Source organism: Notolepis coatsorum, assembly GCF_963971535.1.
Source record: "Notolepis coatsorum genome assembly, chromosome: 8".
Taxonomy (NCBI): Eukaryota; Metazoa; Chordata; class Actinopteri; order Aulopiformes; family Paralepididae; genus Notolepis; species Notolepis coatsorum.
The window spans coordinates 86,252,550-86,274,883 of NC_140172.1; the positions used below are offsets into that span (position 1 = coordinate 86,252,550).

General features: G+C 42.4%; 1 protein-coding gene across 1 annotated transcript in view; it reads right to left on the bottom strand.

The window, feature by feature from the left end:
* birc2 (baculoviral IAP repeat containing 2) overlaps positions 1–20,768 on the bottom strand; it is a 99,783-nt gene extending 79,015 nt beyond the window's left edge. Inside the window, exons 1-5 of the mRNA XM_084319598.1 lie at positions 20,691–20,768; positions 14,558–14,663; positions 10,751–10,865; positions 4,427–4,595; positions 2,102–2,386 (exon numbers count right to left, since the gene is read on the bottom strand). Coding sequence (XP_084175724.1) covers positions 2,102–2,386; positions 4,427–4,595; positions 10,751–10,865; positions 14,558–14,663; positions 20,691–20,735 — 720 coding nt within the window. The 5' untranslated portion in view covers positions 20,736–20,768. The remainder of the gene's footprint in view (positions 1–2,101; positions 2,387–4,426; positions 4,596–10,750; positions 10,866–14,557; positions 14,664–20,690) is intronic.
* Between the last annotated feature and the right edge of the window lie 1,566 nt (positions 20,769–22,334).

Consider the following 22,334-nt stretch of genomic DNA (forward strand, 5'->3'; position numbering starts at 1 on the left):
TCCGGGGGAGAAATATGATTTCGATCACAGATTTTTGAAATATTGATATCAAAGACGCTGTCCAGCGTCTTCGGCAGAATGAGCATGGCGGGGAAAGACGTGTTTCAGCGTCAACGGCGATTAAAGTGTTAATAGGGATGCACCGATCTGACTTTTTCAGTCCCGATACCGATACCTGGCTTTGGGTATCGGCCGATACCGAGTACCGATCAAATACCCATACCATTATCTGAAATTAAAATGAGAAATTAAAAAAATCTAACCCTAACTAACCTTACTGTCATGCACTTGTCCTAATATACTAACCTACACTGTAGCACTCAACACTTTGATGAACATTGTTACTCAGCTGATAAGAGTAAGTTGCTTTGGATAAAAGAGTCATCTAAATGACTAAATGTAAATACCCATTGTTCAATTAATAAACTGTATGCCTCACTCTCCGGAAGAGACCCTTTTTTTGTGCAAGGCAACATCAGGCTTGACTTAAAACATTACTTTCCTAACTTAGTGAAACTAAATGTAACAAATTAACACATAGAAGATATAAATGTACTGAATTGTTATTTATTATATATATATATATATATATATATATATATATACACACATATAAAAAATATATATATTAAAAAAAAATCTTATTTTCTTTTTACCGATACCCGATCCAGCTATTTTAGTGATATCGAGGCCGATATCCGATATCAATATCGGAGCATCCCTAGTAATTGAACTAATGAAAAAAGTGGCCACCAATTTACTATAACGTTTTTTTTTTATCCACTTTTTCTCCCATTTTCTATATTTTCTCCCATCCCAATTTCGTATCATCCAATTCAACCCTCCCCTGTCACGAACGCTGTTTCTTGCCTCCCACAAGCCGGCTGCAATGTGGACTAAGTCATACATAGCACAAGTCCCCTCCGGTACTTGAGGTAACAGCAGTCGCATCTTTTCACCTGCACAGCTCGATCTCTGTGGCGAGGAGTAACGCGTGGGAGGCTCACGCTGCCCCCGACACTTCCTGATTCTACTGCGCAGGCGCACCAACCGACCTGTAGGAGTCGCTGTCCACAACGCCCGATCCCCACCCATCAGTTTCCCACCCCCTAATACGGCCAATGTGTATTAGTATGAACGACCAGCTAAACTGAAAGCAATGTGGAGCGCTGGGCTCGAACAGGCAAGCCCAGCGTCTCCGTCATTCGTGGCGAGCGCCTTGCCCACTACGCCACGTAGCCGCCCAATTTACTATAAAGTTAAACAACATGTAAGTAGTACTCAAAGTACAAGTACACCACCCTGTTCCTTTGACCTAAATAGTACTCAGCAAAATGCACTCAAATTAGTAATTAAACTACTGAAAAATTATTTTGTTACTCCCACCCAATTATATATTAAATTAGTAGTATGTATACAAAAATAAACCTAAACGGGCATTTTGCTGATTTTGATGCTGAACAGAATTCCATCATTCTATTGTGAGGTGGACATATGATAATCAGACAGAAAACCTACCAATGTCAGGGCTTTCCCTAAACAATGGTACAGGGGTGCAGCACCAATATAACAACGCATCAGCGCCACAAGGTGTTTAAAAAAGAAAGAAAGAAAGGAAGACCTCGAAAGAAAGGAAGAACTGCAGAGAGCAGACCTCTAATGAACTGAAGAGAGCATACCTCTAGTGAACTGAAGAGAGCAGACCTCTAGTGAACTGCAGACCTCTAGTGAACTGCAGACCTCTAGTGAACTGCAGAGAGCAGACCTCCAGTGAACTGAAGAGAGCAGACCTCTAATGAACTGTAGAGAGCAGACCTCTAGTGAACTGCAGATAGCAGACCTCTAGTGAACTGCAGACAGTGTTGAACTGTAGTAGGACCAAATCGAGGAAAGTTATAGATTAGATTCGATTAAAATGTATTGTCATCATACAGCAAGTGGTGTTTCTCAGGGGGATCGACGTGGCCGAGCTCTTGAGACCCAGAACACGTTGGTAAATCATGTGTGATTATCACGTCCTCCTTGCAACAGAACAATAGGATAAAGGTGGAAAATTTGCAAAGTGGCCGTTTAACCCACTAATCGAAGTACAAGTACCCACCTGTCCACCGCAGGTAAAACAGGCCACTCTGTCTCCCTGTCCCAGGTAGTAGAAGCCGGCCTTGGCCAGCTCGGTGGGCGTGATGATGGACAGAGTCCAGCCGTGGAACGAGTCCAGCCGGTCCTGCTCGCGCCGCATGGCCGGGTTGTGACATGTTGGTGGGCGTGGCCCCAGGGGGCTGGAAGGGGGTGGAGCCGAGAAGCCGGCAGTCAAGTAGGCAAGGGGCTCGCTGGGCTCCTGATTGGCTGAGGATGTGGGGTTGGGGGCGGGGCCTGGGCCAGATACCTATGGAGAAATCAGAGTGGATTAATCTGGGAGGTTAGGTGGGGTTTTAGTACTGGTGCTATGTTTAGTAGTATGACCAGAGACAATCTATATAGGTATTAGGGATGAGCATACGTTTTCAAATTATGGTTAAATTATAAAAGATGTAATAGTTTTGTCTTAAAAATATATATACATATGTCCCTTGTTTTTTAGTACTAGTAGTAATTGTAGTCGTAGCAGTAGTGTTAGGAGCACGGGTAATACTATTAGTAGTAGCACTTCTCATTGGCACCCCACACCAGGTTCAGTCTTCACCCATATCCCATCTCACCTTTGACGGCCAGGTCATCCCCCTCAGTCACATATCTGGGGGTTCGATTTGACCCCCACCTGACCTTCAACATCCACATAAAACACCTCTGCAAGACCTCATTCTATCACCTAAAAAACATATCCAAAGTCCGTCGCACTTTAACCCTGTCAGACGCAGAGAAGCATGTCCATGCCTTTGTCTCCTCAAGACTGGACTACTGTAATGGACTCTTCATCGGGATTCCTGGCAAGAGCATCCAAAAGCTTCAATACATCCAAAACAGCTCTGCCAGGATCCTGATGAGTCCGTGTTTTTAAATAAATAATTCGGGCTCGGCCGGGCCGCTCCCTCTTTATTATTTTTTTCTGCGCTGCTTTCTCTTTTTTTAAACACAAATGCGCTGCAAGTGCCGTCACGTAACATGTGCTGCCTGTCATCAGAGAGTGAGAGCCTCGTGTCTAAAAGCTAAAAGACAAGATAGCAAAGGGAGAGCTTTTGAAAGTTCCCAATGCGTCTGAAGAGAGCAGACCTCTAATGAACTGTAGAGAGCAGACCTCTAGTGAACTGCAGATAGCAGACCTCTAGTGAACTGCAGACAGTGTTGAACTGTAGTAGGACCAAATCGAGGAAAGTTATAGATTAGATTCGATTCAAATGTATTGTCATCATACAGCAAGTGGTGTTTCTCAGGGGGATCGACGTGGCCGAGCTCTTGAGACCCAGAACACGTTGGTAAATCATGTGTGATTATCACGTCCTCCTTGCAACAGAACAATAGGATAAAGGTGGAAAATTTGCAAAGTGGCCGTTTAACCCACTAATCGAAGTACAAGTACCCACCTGTCCACCGCAGGTAAAACAGGCCACTCTGTCTCCCTGTCCCAGGTAGTAGACGCCGGCCTTGGCCAGCTCGGTGGGCGTGATTATAAACCTCTAATTTATTTATTATAAAAAATAAAATAAAATAAAAAACAGCCGGTGATGCGGTAATCAGCTTGACTCTGCGGTGGGCGTGACGTGATGGCGATATCGCGATAATGCGGTAACCGCGGCAGCCCTACTAGTACTATTCGTATAATTAGCAGCACTAATATTAGTAGCAGTAGTACTAGTAGTATTAGAGGTACTAGTATTAGTAGTAGTACTATTCGTATAATTAGCAGCAATAATATTAGTAGCAGTAGTACTAGTAGTATTAGAGGTACTAGTATTAGTAGTACTAGCACTATTCATATAATTATCAGCACTAATATTAGTAGCAGTAGTACTGGTAGTATTAGAGGTAATAGTATTAGTAGTACTAGTACTATTCGTATAATTAGCAGCACTAATATTAGTAGCACTAGTAGTATTAGAGGTAATAGTATTAGTAGTACTAGTACTATTCGTAGAATTAGCAGCACTAATATTAGTAGCAGTAGCAGTAGTAGAGGTACTAGTATTAGTAGTACTAGTACTATTCGTAGAATTAGTAGCACTAATATTAGTAGCAGTAGTACTAGTATTATTAGTAGAATTAGCAGCACTAATATTAGTAGCAGTAGTATTATTAGTAGAATTAGCAGCACTAATATTAGTAGCAGTAGTACTAGTATTATTATTTAGTATAATTAGCAGCACTAATATTAGTAGCACTAATATTAGTAGCAGTAGTACTAGTAGTATTAGAGGTACTAGTATTAGTAGTACTATTTGTAGAATTAGCAGCACTAATATTAGTAGCAGTAGTAGTTTTACTGTCTTACCGGCAGCACAGCAGGCACACTGCGTAGTGGAGAGAAGGCAGAATGTGAGGATGACAGCAAGTTGGTGGTAGATGGGAGGCTCTGGACAAAGGAACAGGAAGGAGAGAGCTGCCGGTGTTTCTCTGTTGGACAGTCGCCTGCCTGCCAGCCCTCAGCCGTCACGTTACACCTAGGAACAGATACTAGCATTAGCAGTAGTAGTAGTACTACTAGTAGTAGTATCTGAAGCATTCCCCACACCAATGTAGTAGTTGTGGTAATAGAACTATTACATGAAGTATTATACACAGTACAGTACTACCAGTACAGTAGTAGTACTATAACTAGTAGTACCTGAAGCATTGTACACAGTACCCCACACCAGTGTAATAGCTGGTATTAGTAGTAGTACTGATCAGTTATAATTGCACTTAACAGAGTAATAAGTAATATGTAGAACATGTTGAAAGGAACTTCCCTAACACTGCAACTATAGGGCTGCTCCATTATGGTAAAAATCCTAATCACTGAGATCACGATTATTTTACGTAATTACTCATCGACTTTGAAAACATTTATTGATTTTAACAAATGTGTCTTTTTAATTATAAAGGCGTTCGACACTGGGAGACCGAGATTTCTCTGTACCTGCCCCCAGGCTGTGGAACTCCCTCTCCCCCTCCATCCGAGGCTGACACCATCAAGCTCTTCAAAACCCACCTAAAACCCCACCTGTTCACACTTGCATTCACGCAACACGGCCCTGCTCCCAAGTAGCCCACCCCTTGCCCCTGTATCTTTTAAGCTACCGATCCCGTTGTTTTAGTTTTTTGTAAATCTTTTCTGTTACCGTTTCGTCCAATTGGACAGCACCTTGCCTCCTTATTATTATTTTTCTTTAATTTGTTTTATTTTTCCTGTATTTTTACCTCCTCTTTTATATAGCTTATCTCTTTTGTAAAGTGTCCGTGAGTCTGAGAAAGGCGCTTCTCCCTATAAATTCAATGTATTATTATTATTATAATTAAGGCCGGGCCGTTAACGCTGTTACCGGGCTAAGTTAACGGCGGACACTTATCGCGCGATAAAAGAATGACCGGCGTTAATCTATTCTCAAAGTTGGGTCTGAGAATAGGTCTTGCCAATGCAAATTAAGTGCTGCCTTTCTCTACCGTTCCCGCTACACTGACTACATTAACTACACCAGGGACAACGATGGAAATAAGTCCTGGACTTTTCGTTTCTATCCCTGACAAAGCAAATACTCATGTGATCTGTTATGTTTATGTCTAAATAAAATCAATCAATCAATCAATCAATCCCTCTCGTTGGCGTTAGCATTAGCGTTAGCTAACGTTATCATAGATAGATCTGTGGTGTTGGCTGGATGACGTTGGCTTCGTTTGCAAACGTTATAACGTTCGCAATCTATATGGCGTTGGCAGGCGGGGCTGGCGTTGTCCAGTTGACATTACAGATCATGATGCTATGATAGCGTTAGCTAAAGCTATTGCCTGCATGTTATGGCTCTGGACTCAGGTAGAGTCGAGAAGGGACGGTACCACACGCTAAATCCTCCGTGCGGGCCCCGCAACCTAGTATAGACAGTTCTAACTTCAGTGTGTGAATTACGTTAATCCACCACAGTTTCACAATTACTCAACTGCACTCAATATTTAAAAAATGAATCTATGCCCACCTCTAATTATAATTATATTAGGACTAGTAGTACCTGGAGCATTGTACTGTGTCTCCCAGGCCAGTGTAGTAGCAGTAGTAGTAATTATATCAGGACTAGTACAGGGATCCAACAGGCATTGCAAAATAAAATTCATGGACTTTCAAGTACTTTTCCAAGCACTATTTTTCATTTAAAAAGATACAATTCAACTCAATCAGCGCCAGACCCGAGGATAGTCGGGTTATCTCGCCATGGGTTGAGCGCCAGGACGCCTTTTCCTTAATGATAAGCAAGCAGTGCAAGAATGCGGAAGCATTCTACCGTAGTGGCGTGCGGTAATGCGCCTTTCATTTTCCGCCGCCCAGCGCCCGTGCGTGCACCGGCGGCGGCGTGCTCGCTCAGGTGCGTGCGTGCGCCGGCGTGCTCGCGCGAGGTGCCCGCGCATGCGCATGAGATCCCGCCTTGGTTCGACACGAGCGGAGCTCAATATATATAAGTCACCGCCCCTTATTCAGTATCTAGAAATAGCTCAATTGGCAAGACTACATGGCTGTGGATCCTATGGCTTGTTTGCTGGCGAGTTCGAATCCCATCGAATATTTTTTTTTTAACGTGATTTTTTTTTTAACGTGTATTCTTTCGCCGGTTAAGGTTAGGCATGGTTAAGGTTAAGGTTAAGGTTAGGCATTGTTTCGGAGTTGGTTAAGGTTAGAACGGTTAAGTTTAGGCGCTGTTAAGGAGCTGGTTAAGGTTAGAGTTTGTCAAAGAGAATGGCAATATAATTTCTATGGTTAAGGTTAGGCATGGTTAAGGTTAAGGTTAAGGTTAGGCATTGTTTCGGAGTTGGTTAAGGTTAGAACGGTTAAGTTTAGGCGCTGTTAAGGAGCTGGTTAAGGTTAGAGTTTGTCAAAGAGAATGGCAATAGACAGCCTATTTCCGCGCGACAGCTCCCAAAGCGGGCCTGAAAAGAAAGGCGCTTTACCGTAGTGGCGTGCGGTGACGAATGCTTCCGCATTTTTGCACTGCTTGCTTATCATTAAGGTAGACGCCGCCAGGACCCCCGAAAACCCGAGTATAGTCGAGTGTATCGTTATTTCTTTTATTCTATATTTGTATTAATTTCTCTCACATGGACCTCGGGGTTACCACAGGGTAGGGCTGACCCCTATTAATCGATTAGTCGACTAATCGGCCGAAAGGAGCCGTAGTCGACTGGCCAACCTCTTAGTCGAATATAATAAAAAAATTTAAATTAAAAAAAGTATTAATATATATTATTTTTTTTTAAGTATCATTCTTTCCAAAAGAAAAGAGGCCTAGAAGCGTGGCTAACGCTAATGGCACGCATACCAGAGGCTAACTGCCTATGAAAACAGGCACAGAGGCACTGAAAGAGGATTTCACCCATCTAATGAACACACTAGACTAGACAAATATCAAGATGTATCCATCAGTGGACCAATTGCATGCTTTTGCAGAGGACAAGAAGCCTTCAGTCGACTCATTCAGACATTAACACTTTAATCGCCAAGGACGCCTAAACTCGTCATTCCCCACCATGCTAATTCTGCCAATGACGCCGTAACACGTCATTGAGATCAATATTTCTAAAATCTGTGATCGCAATCATATTTCTCCCCCGGAGACTTGAGATCTACTGTTGATCCCCTCTCAACTCTCCAACGGTTCAAGAGCGCCATCTGGTGGCCGATCGGCGGATCGCCCAAACCGGAAACCGGAAACAGAAACTGGTGCTCCTCCAAATTCGGTCCGATCACTCGCTATAGGTCCCGGGACTCGAGCGCGACATAATGGATAGCGATCCGTTGCCAATAACTCGATAAACAACATGATTTGGACGTATATACTATTATACAACCTGGAGATGGATCGCATATTTCAACATCCCATAATAGGAATATTTTTGCTCCACGCTCATCGCCCAACGGCCCGAGGAGACTGGGGTAAGTTTCAACGTTTTTTTTTACCGTGTTCGATACAAACTGCTCTAATGATCATATCACCCACACTAGATGAATCATCTAACGTTGGCCACGGAATTATAAACGACCCCCCCCCCATCCGGTCAACATCAGATGATAAGTAGTAACTTCTAGAAGCACGTCCATTTGAAATGTTTTATCTCGCGCCGATCGCTATCAAACTGTATTTGATCATCAATATAATGCATTTAGGGCTATAAATCACGTTCTGCAGAATGCTGCAGAAAACGATAAAAACATATTTATACTTTAGACCATATTTTAGTATGAATATGTGAATGAAAAAGTATAACGTTCCCAGATCCTGAACGATAGATAATTGACGTTGAATGGGCCATAGTAATGTCAATTTAGCAATACAATTTAAAAAGTTATAGCCCTGCAAAGAAGGGGAACTTCTCCATAGACAAATAGAGCTGGCAGAGGACGGTATAATGATGTACATAAGCCTGGCAAAGAAAGTGTTAAGCACCCCCCACAGCCCAAATGGAATGATAACAACAACAACAAAAATATTTTTTATTTTTATTTTTATTTTTATTTTTTTAAGTCGACCAATAGTCGACTAACGGCAAATTTTGGCCAATCCTAGTCGACCATCCAAATCCTTAGTCGGGGACAGCCCTACCACAGGGCACCACTCTGAGATCGCTAGAGTGCAATACCGGCCGCATCCTGATAGGTGGCAGTATCGCGCACCCTTCGAAACCCTTTCTTCACACCCGGTGTTGCGTTTAATTCACTCCGGGCGCAGTTTTCTTGGTCAGGTGAGTCTAGCGGTTCACTCGATGGCATTGAAAGCCCAATGCCCCCGATGCATGTGTTGTGGTGGATTATGTTGGCGACACGATGGACACCAATACTGGAAATTGCGATAAGACCATTGGAATATTCTTTTTGGGGTACCTCCTAGTGAAGGTAAGGACTATATGACATCAATCCTGCTTTGATCCAACCATGATTTCACATTGATCGTTGCGACCATGTGTAACGTACTCCAGAACGTATGCCGTTGGTGACGATCAAAGCATCAAAAAACGCCCTCCCCCCCCCCCCCCCTTTCATGCTTTCATGATGAAACATAATACCTATTATATACATTTGATTTGGAAATAGTAGCGTGTCCAGGCAAGTAACGCCAACGATTTTAGTAAAATGCACGTATTGCTCCATAGCGCCGTTTTATGGAATTAGCCAGGATCACTCTGAAACTATACTTATATTCACCACGGTATAACACGCGAACGTATACATGACTTTTTTTTTCTTTTTCACATATTGAACGATGGATAGTTGATGTCAAATGAGCCATAGTATTGTATCCATAGCTATAATATAGATATAGCCCTGCAAACACCGCCATGCAGCCCTATCTCTTAGAGTGGTGGCGCAGTAGGAACTAAGATCTGGCGCTGAAAGAGTTAAATGCAGTTTTTTATTTTTTATAGAAAAGAAAATCTGATCCAATATTTATGGCTTAAAACCAATTTCTGACTATTAGTTACACTTTAGATAAAAAAAAATATATTTCTTGATTCAGAACTATTTTATCATATCAATGTGAATGGTTTATTTGAATTTCAATGACTTTTTAAGCACCTTGTTAAAAATGGACTGTTTTCAAGGAATTCCAGGCCTTGACTTTTTTTTTTTCAAAAATCAAACACTTTAACACTTTGGCTGCCTAAGGTTAAATTCATGATATACCATAGATTGCCAGCGCTATTTGTCTATGGAGAAAGTCCCCTTCTTTGCAGGGCTATAACTTTTTAAATTCTATTGCTACATTGCCATTATTAGGGCCCATTCAAAGTCCTATATGTATTGTTCATTGTGTAGCAACGTTACACTTTTTCATTCACATATTCATAGTAAAGTATGGTCTAATGTATAAGTATGTTTTCATCTCTTTCTGCAGCTTTCTCCAGAACGTGATATATAGCCCCAAATGCATTATATTGATGATGAAATACAGTTTGATGGCAATCAGCGCGATATAAAAAATTCCAACTAGACGTACTTCTAGAAGTTACTACACGTCATCTGATGTTGACCGGATGGGCGAGGGGGCGTTTATAATTCCGTGGGCAGCGTTATACCAATCATCTAATGTGGGTCAAATGTTGATAATAGCAGTTAGTATCGAAGACGGTAACGTTACACGCTCAAACTCACCCCAGTCTCCGCGCGCCGTTGGGCGATCATCGTAGAGTAGAAATTCTATCATTATGGGATGGCGATTTACCCGGTCCATCTCCAGCTTGTATAATGGTATATACGTCCAAATCATGTTGTTTATCGAGTTATTGGCAATCGATCGCTATGTAGCGTGACGAGCCAGAGTCACGGGACATGTACAGAGTGGCCGGAAGCAATACGGACGTCTAGCACAACCTCTATGGCACATCCTGTTTAAGCGATTGCGCCGATCGGCCACCAGATGGCGCTCCTGAACCGCCAGAGAGCTCAGTGGGTCCTGCTGGTGGATCTCAGGCCAGCGGAGGGGACATATGAATCCGATCGCAGATTTTTGAAATATTGATATAAGGACGACGTAAAGCGTCCTCCGGCAACTTGAGCATGGCCGGGAATGACGTCTAAAGACGGTTCCCGGCACCCAAAGTGTTAAGGACCTTGTGTGAACCCTGGGACTAGTAGTACCTGAAGCACTGTACTCTGTCTCCCAGGCCAGTGTAGTACCAGCCAGCCCGGGCCAGACTCCGTTCTGTGACGCTACACGATGGGAAACGAGCGAAGGTTGATATCCGGAAAAGCTCTAAATACAAGAAAAATACACAACATTAAAGTACTTCACATGTTCTTTATTTTAGCCATTAGCAGAGCTAACGTAAGACAATATAATATTTTACTTTACTTAATTCAATTATTTATTTAATTAATTCTTTATTGAATTCTAATTGGAGGGGTGGACCCTTATTTCTAATGATGCCGAGATTACATTAGATTAGATTATATATTACAAGCAGAAAGAAAAGAACATGACAAAAACAATAAGTGAGACAATAAGAACAAATATTAACATTAGTTAAAAAAAACTATTCCTAGTTAAAACAGTTACATTAAAAAACATTACGATTTATAAGCATATTTCTAAAATGTCCCAACGGTATCAGGGAATCAATATTCAAAGTGCTTTGTAGGTTATTCCAAGAGTCAGGTTATTGACCCGAGAGCAGGTTTGATAAACTTTGATAAACCTGAGGAAAATGTAGAGCCATATGAAATCCGTTTTATTTTTTATCAAATTCCATTTTATTTTTTTCCAAATTCTGTATTTTGCTTTGTACGCTCATTTTACCATCAGAAATAGTGTCTAATAAGTGGGAATGAATAAATTTCCACAATTTAATAAGATATATAACAGTCCATTTAATAGGGCTGTCTTAAATACTTCGAAGCTTCGTTAGATGGGCATGGGATTCGAATATGAAAATAAAATTTGATTATTAAAAAAAATAAAGATATATATATATATTTTTTTTTGCTAAATCAACTCTGCCTCTCTTTGTTAACTACAACAAGCAATGCTGTTTATTATTTAAGATGAGGTCGGACTCGGCACTGACAGATTTGTGTTCATTGTGCTGCTTTTATAAAGCCTCAAATGACGGCTTACAATATTTCATGAAAGCAAAGTGTTTTGTTTGTCTAAGATTTAAAAAGGTTTAAACTTTACAGCACTGACAAAGTTGAACAAAGTGCTGTACAAGTCCCACAACGTAAAAAAAAAATTAAAAAGTAAAATTATTTTAGTTTTTTTACAGTTGATTCCATTTTTATTGCTCAATTCCGCGATTCCGTCCACGATTCCGTGAACGCGGATTTCATATGGCTCTAGGAAAATGTAGCCTAGTGCAATCCAGTCCTGAAAGCAGGTTTGATAATCTCCTACATCGAGGAACATGTAGTGTAATCCAGTCCTGAGAACAGGTTTGATAAGCTCCGACATTGAAGTCTAATCGTGATTTAGATCCAGATCCCTCATATTATTCTCCACGCATCCCCTCCACCAGGGTTTCCGTTAGAATTTTTTTTTGCAGGTCTGAGTGTCCGGTAGATTTCAATCTACCGGACAAATGGGATAAATTCCGGTCAGAGTTTATTGAGCTTAAAAACAATTGATAGGCCTATATAAAGAATGACATCATCAAGGCATTTATAATATTTTAACTTAAAACTAGACTACTTTTGCGTATATACAGTCATTAATATATTCCAAATAAAATAAGTCCCTCGAGACTGCGTGCTGCTGCCGACTTGAGGTGTCGGTGGGCAGTCTGCCCGACCTTAATAAACAGCAGTCTGTTATAATCAAATTTTTATGAGCTAACGAATTCCGTTATATTGGACATTTGTATTAATTATATCAAGCGAAGAACTGAGAAATTTGGCAGAGAGACGGCAACATTATCGTGGGTTTGCGCCGTGATGTATATCTCCACCTCCCAACGACTTGGTGCTGCTGCTCATAATGTCCGGTGAAAATAATTCCCTCTAAGCACAATTTGATTATTTGAATTGTATTAAAATAGGCTAAAATTAAATAGCCTATGCGATGAACGAAACAATCATTACATTTGTCGTTGCTTCACCAAGCAGCCGGTCAATGACATCCTGTGTCAGCGAGCTGGCTGCTGATATATTTACGTGAAGCACGGAGCACTGGAGCAGACAGAGCAGAGCAGCGGTGTCAGCAGCGCCCCCACCCAACAGCTGAATTGCCAATGGCTGAATTGGAGTACTGCACCCTGCCAAGCCATGCTTCACGTAAATATATCAGCTGCCAGCTCGCTGACACAGGATGTCATTGACCGGCTGCTTGGTGAAGCAACGACAAATGTAATGATTGTTTCGTTCATCGCATAGGCTATTTAATTTTAGCCTATTTTAATACAATTCAAATAATCTAATTGTGTTTAGAGGGAATTATTTTCACCGGACATTATGACCGGAGAGATTAGATATGTCGGACTTCACCAGATTTTGCCGGTCAAATACCGTTAATTACCGGCTAACGGAAACGCTGCCCTCCACGTCTGCTTCGGTCTACCTCTCGGCCTCCGCCCATCCACAATCATCTCCTCGACCCCTCAACCCCCCCCCCCCCCCTCTCCTCCGATCTTCTCACATGTCCAAACCACCTGAGACGTACATATCTCACCTTGAAAGCCATTTCCCTGACACTGCAGATCTCATCCACCTCTGCACTGGTCCTCCCATCCTGCCATCTGACTCCCGCCACATACCTCAACATCTTCCGATCACAGCTTCTTAACACCACCATCACCCTTTTTGTCATTGCCCACGTTTATGAACCATACAGGAGAACTGATCTCACACATGCTTTCAATGCTTCTTCCGACATTTAATTTACCGCTTTTCGCAAACTCCATCCACGAATCCCCAATTCTTCCAATAATGATAGTCGTTGGTGCTATAAATCCTCTGCATTCTACTTCCACTGGACAAACCCAAGATTTCCATCCTCTCTGTTCAGTTTCTGCTGCCACGTCTGCATATCTAAGCTTTTTCCTTTCATACGCCTCCTCCACTGAATCCTTGCTGACTAACAGACCATAATACTAGGTCAGGCCTCAAGTTAGTGCTATCTATCTCTCGTGGAACAACAAGTTTTCCTCCCAAATCGACCTGCAGTAGCCTGACTCATGCCTGCCTAAAAACCTACCTCCTCTACATTTCCCATTTCTCTATTCTTTCCTGTCTTTTTAGTAGTATTGTTTCTCAATAGTCCAGTGCGCTCCACATAAGGGCCGTCAGACGGACGGGCTGGTTGCACGTAATGGAGGATAGAGAGAGGCACTCGTCTCTGGTTTTATAATAAAATGGCAAAAAGACAAAGGTATAATGTTCAGTGCAAACATTGAATCGAGTAATAATGTGATGTGTCCTACGTCATGGAGGATGGGGTAATAATTATGAGAATAAAAAGTAGGCCTATGTCAAATCATTAGCCTAATTAATTAGACTCTGTTACATGGTCAGTCAACACATTTATTATATATATAGTAATGGAAAGTAGAAAAAACTGCTAATTTATTATGCCACCTATGCAGCTCATTTATTTTGATAAATGGTCTGCCTCTGCCACAAATGTATGTCTTAGTTATAAGGTGGTATGTCACAGAGTTAACATTCTTTCACTATCAATTTATTAAATGAGCCATTGTTTTTGGTTCTGGGCCGCCATATAATGGCTTGGAAAAAATGTGTCCCGAGGCCAAACTTAATTGCCAATCCCTGGTGTAGTGCATTGAGAGGGGACCCCTATGAACTGTTACACCACTGAGCTAGCCAGTTGGCATAACAGTCAGTTAACAGAGCTAACGGAACAGAAAGATGAAGAAAGAGAGACCGGAAATTACATTGTAGCAACGTTTTGTACGTTTGCCATGAAATACAAAAACATTCCAGTACTGTGTTCCTTACCCGAGGAATGATCGTACTGCAGGTCAGGAGGCGGACTTCTAAAGAGACCTTTCAGGAACGGGTTCTTCTTCAGCTGGACTAGAGTATCCATGTTTAAATACTTCACCTAGAATATACCAGATGTTTAAATACTTTACCTGTTACAAAGGGTCAGATTAAACCGAATATATATATTTATTACTTGAGATATATTGTATAGTATTTGTATATCGTCTGATATCCCTTGTATATTCTTTGTACATATACACGGAATATCCCTTTACCTAGTACAGGCCAGACCATAATATTCGTTCTCCTATTGGACAGCGATCCCCTAGGCGCCACGGCCATACCCCCAATGTCTAGTTCAAAGTCACCGCTAAGACATGCCTGGACATGCCCGGTTCTGCGCAGTAATATGAGACAGAAATAAGGCTGGTACTAGATTGTTCACCTTACGTATAAATACGTTGCAGGTGGATACAGCATTTAGTTACCCGAAACGTGTTACCGTAACAAGTTGAAGCCTCACACCACGATACAACGTGCTGTGAAGTGGGCCCGTTTTGCCCCGAAATAGAGCCTTGAGACCGCGTGCGAATTGATAGCTGAAGTGTCAGAGTTTAACGCTGTATCGTCGAGTTCGACCTATTCTATTATTAAGTAATAGTCTATTATGTATAGTGTATCGTGCGGCTACCGTTCTACAGTGACCAGCATTACCAACGTTTCATCGTACCGAGCTAGTGTGCTTATCCAGGCTGGGCGGCCTAACCTTGTGCCGTCATCCGAGGAGCCCTAGACGAGAACCGTGTGGATATGTACACTGGATAACCTACACCGACGACTACAGAGCCCCTTTCGGCTGGATTATAATGCTTTGGTCCTGTGGCTGTTGGAGCAGAGAATCGTCTACACCCACTACCGTGTGGGATTTACCCTGTGAGGAGCACCGTCGAGCCCGCCTCTAGGACTCTGAGGCTGGCTAGCTTTCCTCCATGCGGCACTGCACACCGGAGAATAGCTGTTGCTTTGTCTACGGATCAAGGGATTATTGCACTGTCTCCTGTACCTGGAGTCTCCTTATTCCTCGTTGATCCAGACTTTTGCTACCGACAAATCCTCTCCCCTGCTGGCTTACAACCGGAGGGAACCCCCCTAGTATCTCCAGCTGACCTACTAGTGTACCATATATAATTCTTATGCTACAGGTGGTATTAATTATCCCCTTCGTAATATGCTCATGGACTTACGCTCTTGACCTATTCATGCACATTCTTCGCCTTACAAGCGCAACTCTCAATCTTAATAAATGTAAGATAATCTTGGTGCTCTTCTAATAAATATTATTATAAACAGTACTTTCTTGTTAAGCCGTGTTATTGTGTGGGTGTTCATCTCATATACATGTGTACTGTATGGCCAGTAGTAATGTACATAACTCAGTAGTGGTTTAATGATACCATACTTATTCAATACAGTCAGGGAATTGTACCCCTCAGTTACATTACCTATGATGAATTGAAAATGGGGGACCCTTGATTGATTGAAAATTGTATTAACAGATTGCAGAATGGTTACAATACAGTACAGCTCAATACACACAATTGTTAAGGGGATGCAGACCAGAGAAAGACTTCCGTCTTGTTTACATCAGGGTCCCCCATTTTCAATTCATCAGGACATGACATACATGACATACAGATAGACAGTACTGCTACATCTAGACATTTATGACATACCAGATATACAAATACATTACTGTTTGTGATACAAAAAGGGTCTAAAAAAGAGAGTATATAACTGTACATTGGAGGTTGGGTAGGTGGGGTGGGGGGGTAACTGTACATTGGAGGTGGTTGGGTGGGGGGGGGGGTTGGGTAGGCGGGTAACTGTACATTGCAGGCATGGCCGTAGCCAGCTATGAGGTCACCGAGGTCCGGACCTCGGTAACTATTTGTAACGATTAAAAAAAAAAAAAAAAATTATATATATATAATTATATTATATATTTTTTTTTGGTCAACGACCGGCCCACTACTAGGCTGAGACATCGGCCCATTGGTACTGACTGACACTGGGCTGGCCCAATCACATCTCTTACTAAGCACCCCCCCGCCAGTCGTGCAGGTATATGACTGAGAGGGGGGCTGGTACATGACTGAGATGGGGCTGGTACATGACTGAGAGGGGGCTGTGGTACATGACTGAGAGGGGGCTGGTACATGACTGAGAGGGGCTGGTACATGACTGAGAGGGGGCTGTGGTACATGACTGAGAGGGGGCTGTGGTATATGACTGAGAGGGGGCTGTGGTACATGACTGAGAGGGGGCTGGCTGGTACATGACTGAGAGGGGGCTGGTACATGACTGAGAGAGGGCTGGTACATGACTGAGAGGGGGCTGGTATACATGACTGAGAGGGGGGCTGGTATACATGACTGAGAGGGGGCTGTGGTACATGACTGAGATGGGGCTATGGTACATGACTGAGATGGGGCTGTGGTACATGACTGAGAGGAGGCTGGTACATGACTGAGAGGGGGCTGGTACATGACTGAGAGGGGGCTGGTACATGACTGAGAGGGGGCTGGTACATGACTGAGAGGGGGCTGGTACATGGGGCTGGTACATGACTGAGAGGGGGCTGGTACATGACTGAGAGGGGGCTGGTACATGACTGAGAGGGGGCTGGTACATGACTCAGATGGGGCTGTGGTACATGACTGAGAGGGGGCTGGTAGATGACAGAGGGGGCTGGTATACATGACTGAGAGAGGGCTGGTACATGACTGAGAGGGGCTGGCTGGTACATGACTGAGAGGGGCTGGTACATGACTGAGAGGGGGCTGGTACCATGTATTGGGCATCATTGTAGGTCAAACCATTAAAAAGTTAATTTCCACGGCAGCCATTTTGGATTTTGGTCTCTCACAAATTTCCCCCGCCTTTTTAAAAAATCCATTGAGAAACTAAGTGCCACAGATGACCCAACTACTAGGTCCATATCGTATCATCATAATATTATTTTTTAAATCATTAGGATAAGGGTTCCCTTGATAAAGATGCATGAAAAGGCTGTATAATATACAACACCAGTAGCTCAACTGCAAAAACTGCTTTTTTATTTGATTAGATTTATTTGGAAATTAAAAACACATCATAAAAACAAATGATCTTGACCAATTTGTATTCCTGAGGATATCACCTAAAAGCATTCATTAACAAGCATTAACACTTATTTCCAAGGTGGTCCTCGATGGAAGACATAAAAACACAGCACATTATAGCCTACTCAACTGCAAATTTTTCCTCAACTGCAAAAATGTATGCCTACTTATGTATTAGCCTACACGGAAAAACACATTCACAACAGGCAGCAAAGTTTGTTTTCAGCCAAGTATGGTAATAAGGTAACTATTAGGATATATATGGTATGGATTACTTACTCTTAATAACTTATTACTATCTGTGGTAGCTCTAGTCTCCACCTACACAAATTGTTTTTGTGCTGTCCATTGATCATGCACCTTCACGTGGTAGGCACTAGAGATGTTCCGATACCATTTTTCCCTTTCCGATCCGATTCCGATACCTAAGCTTTGGGTATCGGCCGATACCGATATTTATCCGATACCAGTGCATAAAAAAAAAGAAATAAAAAATATTATATAAATTATATATATATATTTTTTTTTTCGGATACTGTTATACTGTGTTTTAGTAATAACTAGAAAGTAATGGTATTTATTCAACAACAGGTGATTGTATAGATTTGTATTAGTATCATTAATCAATGAGTATGGGCTACAGCACTGCAGATATACCCTACTCCAATGATCCACACGGACATTAAACGGTGTTGCACTCGCTACTCAGTGGCTCTGCAGATATACCATATTCAGTCTGTAAGCTAGTGGCAGATAGAACGTTCATGTTGTGATTTTTGATGCAAAATAAATATTCAACATTCTCTTTTGAAACTCCGCCTCAGACTCTTATCCTTTGGCACTTGCTGTACTTTGCTTGCAGGTCTGCAGCCATTATTGCTGGATTATGCACCAACTTTAGACACGGTAACGTTATCAAGCTAAGCTAACTGACCTAGCTCGTCTTCCCGCATTGACATTTGATAACGTTAGTAATAGTCAGCTAACGCTAGTCCGTAGCTACTTAACTTAAATACAATTCACCGTGGGTGCATTATTGTTGATAGACGGTCACGGACAGTGTTAGGTCCTGGAAAAAGGACAGGCGATCATCTGATTTGATGTAACGTTAAAGCGGATGTTGTTCCAACTAGCTATCTTTCCAGCTAATGCTATCATAACACCAGCCAAACACATCCCGATTCCCGTCCGAGCTCCCCGTCACACCGCACTGTCGGGGACAATGGAATTTAAGAAAGTGTATCTGCTGTTAAAATGACACAGCATCACACTTTAAAACATGTTCATTTTATAATCCTCACTCTCCGCAGGACTCGGCAGGAGATAAATTACATCATGGGATCGGAGGCTAGAATTTACGTGTACTCGCCGATACCGATACCAGCATTTTAGGCAGTATCGGCGGCATTTCCGATACCGGTATCGGTATCGGAACAACTCTAGTAGGCACATAGGTCAAACTCCCCAAACAAACACACCATTGATTTAATTGCCATATAAGATGAATATAAAACAAGAAGGTGATCTATTAACTGTGTAAACCTTATGCAATATTCATCATTGATATTTGAATACTTGAAATCTGTATGAACTGAGTAGTTAGTATCAAATGAAATAAGATGGAACTGCTCCATGCATTCATTGAATAAACAACTATTTTCTCATTACCAGTATGGTATTGTTTAAATTGTACAGCTTTTTGCACATCTTTGTCAGGGGATTCCAACAATTCTGGACCTGAATGTACCAGTTAATTGTAATCATCTCTCTCCTTATGTCTAGTCAAGCCAGGTTGTGGAGGAGAGAGACAGGGATGAACAGGCTATAGACTACGTTGCCCATCCTGAGCCTGCTATGATGCAGGTGTTTTTACATCACCACCCAAAACAAGATTCAGCCAAGAGCGAGTGAGTACACTGGTCCACTTGTCCATGGCACTTACTACCCAGCTTTGTAATGGGTTGGGGGGGGGGAATAGTACAGTAGGTACGCATATTTAAGGGGACCGTAAGGATGGTGTACTGGTGGGTGGTGTCCGACCGATTATAGTGGGCCGGTCTGGGCCAAAAAAATAAATGGACCTCCCTAATTTCTAAACCCTGGCTACGGCCCTGATTGCAGGGGGTTGGGTTAGGACATTTACAGGGACCAGTTTCGAATTGCAGTCTCCCGTAGGTGCTCGTTGAGTGGTTTTGAAAGTGGGTAGTGATTCACATTCCTTTACAGCTGTGGGTAGGGCGTTCCACATTGATGTGGCATAATTGCATTGAATCTGGGTTTAACATGATTTGTGGAGCTCCCTCTGGTGTTGTGGTCGTGGTATTCACTGACCTTTGGGAAGTATTTTGACATGTACATGGCCACATGGGTACCCTAATGTAAACAAGACGAAAGTATTTCTCTGGTCTGCATCCCCTCAACAATTGTGTGTATTGAGCTGTACTGTATTGTACCCATTCTGCAATCTGTTAATACAATTTTCAATCAATCAATCAAAACCTAGAATGGACCAGGTGTGTAAATACATCTAGAATAGACCAGATGTTTAAATAAATACTTAATTTAGAATATACCTGATAAAAGAAAAACTACTGTATCTTTACAACTCTGTCCTCACCTTTGCTACATTAAACTCCTAAAAAGTAACACGCTATAATAATAATATTAAATTCCAAATTCACAAAATGGCGCCCCCCGTTGGGAAAGTCCCTCCCGACTTCCTGTCAGTCGAGGGATATTCTACACACCAAAATAATAAAAACACACATAACGTTATATATCAAATATTGCTGATTATCTAACAGTTGTGTTTCTGGACGAGTGATAACGCGTTTAAATGTAAACTGTTTGGTTTAAGGACATAAAATGGACGTTTGAGCAGTGTTTATTCAAATTACGTGACGTTTGCGGTCAAAACCATGCGCCTTTATACGTTAGCGTGTTTACAAAAACATGAAGTAACCTAAAGTATTAAAAGTACTTGCGTCTTTCGTAGAGATCAGGGAGTTGTTTTGGAAAAGCGACACCATGAGCAGAAACGGTTCCTGCTAGGTTTCTGTTTTGGTACGTCGGAATGACGACTACAAGGGCGTGGTGACGTCAGAGGTCGGGAGCGGGGCTACGTTTGACGGAGGTCGGAAATTCCAATTTCCTAGTAGGAACATTTTGATCAGATTAGATTCAAACGTATTGTCACTCATCATCACAGCACAAGTACACTACAACGAAAATAAATTTGGCATCCAACCAGTAACAGTAACAGTAAAGTGCAACAGGAATATAATATGTACAGGTAATTAAACTGGGTATAAAATATATAGATTGGGCTTCTACTGATGTATGTACAGAGTTGTAGTACTAATATGTACAGTGATACAGGTATAATAATAATAAAGTCATACTTAAGAGTAGGTTTGATTGATTGATTGAAAACTTTTATTAACATATTGCAGAATGGGTACACGCGTACTGTACAACTCAATACACGCAATAAGGGGATGCTAACCTCGTTCTCAGTTTTATTGATTGATTGAAAACTTTATTAACAGATTGCAGAATGGGTACAGTACAGCTCAATACATACAATTGTTAAGGGGATGCAGACCAGAGAAAGACTTTCGTCTTTGTTATGTCCTGTTATGCTACGTATAGGTTGTGACATACTAGCAGTTACACTGTAGGCTACTGTGCCTTTAATAGACGGGCGTGGTTAGCGCTCGAGGTAGGGCTGGTGTTGTAATGTAACCGTCAGTCGAATAAAGTTATGAAACCACACGGTCGTGTGTTCATTGTCTCAACATAATAATTGGCGAACGAGGATGGCTGATTTCGTTTTACCACCGCCACCACCGTTTCTACCTGTTCCCGGTGACCCAGCGGTTCCATGGGTTAGATGGCTAACGTCATTTGAGGACTATTTATTGGCGTTGGGACTGGAGGATCTGGAAGAAGCTAGAAAGTGCGCACTTCTGCGACACTGCCTCGGACAGGAGGGGCAACGGATTTATGCTACGCTTATATTAGCCGACGATCAGTACTCTACTGCTACCGAGGCTCTGAAGTCGCATTTTAGCTCGGGAAGAAGCCGTCGGATGTACCGTTTTGAGTTCCGCCAGAGAGCACATAGGTCTGGTGAGACTGTTTCGCAATATGTGTCTGCCTTGCGGGAGCTAGCCAAGCATTGTGATTTTAGGAACTTGGAGGATGGACTCATAGTCGACCAGCCGATTGAAAGAACATTGTGTGCTCAACTGAGGGAGAGACTGTTATTAGAGCCGGACGCCATGACACTAGCTGATGCAGTAGTGATTGGAAAACAGTTGGAGACAGCTATCTCTGAGGCGCGCAAGTTTTCCCGCGCGGTGCATGAGCCTGTGACGTCACCTGCACCCGGAGTTCAGAACGTGGCCCACGATCTGAAAGACGTAAACAAAGCCATCATCCCTGACAAGTATCCCCTCCCCACATCGGAGGAGCTGACTAGCCATTTCCATGGCTCCACGATTTTCAGTAAAATGGATTTACGTCACGGCTACCTGCAGGTTCCCCTGGCACCGGGCAGTATGGACCTCACAGCGTTTGTCACACATGTGGGGGTTTTCAGGTACAAGCGCATGGCTTTTGGCCTG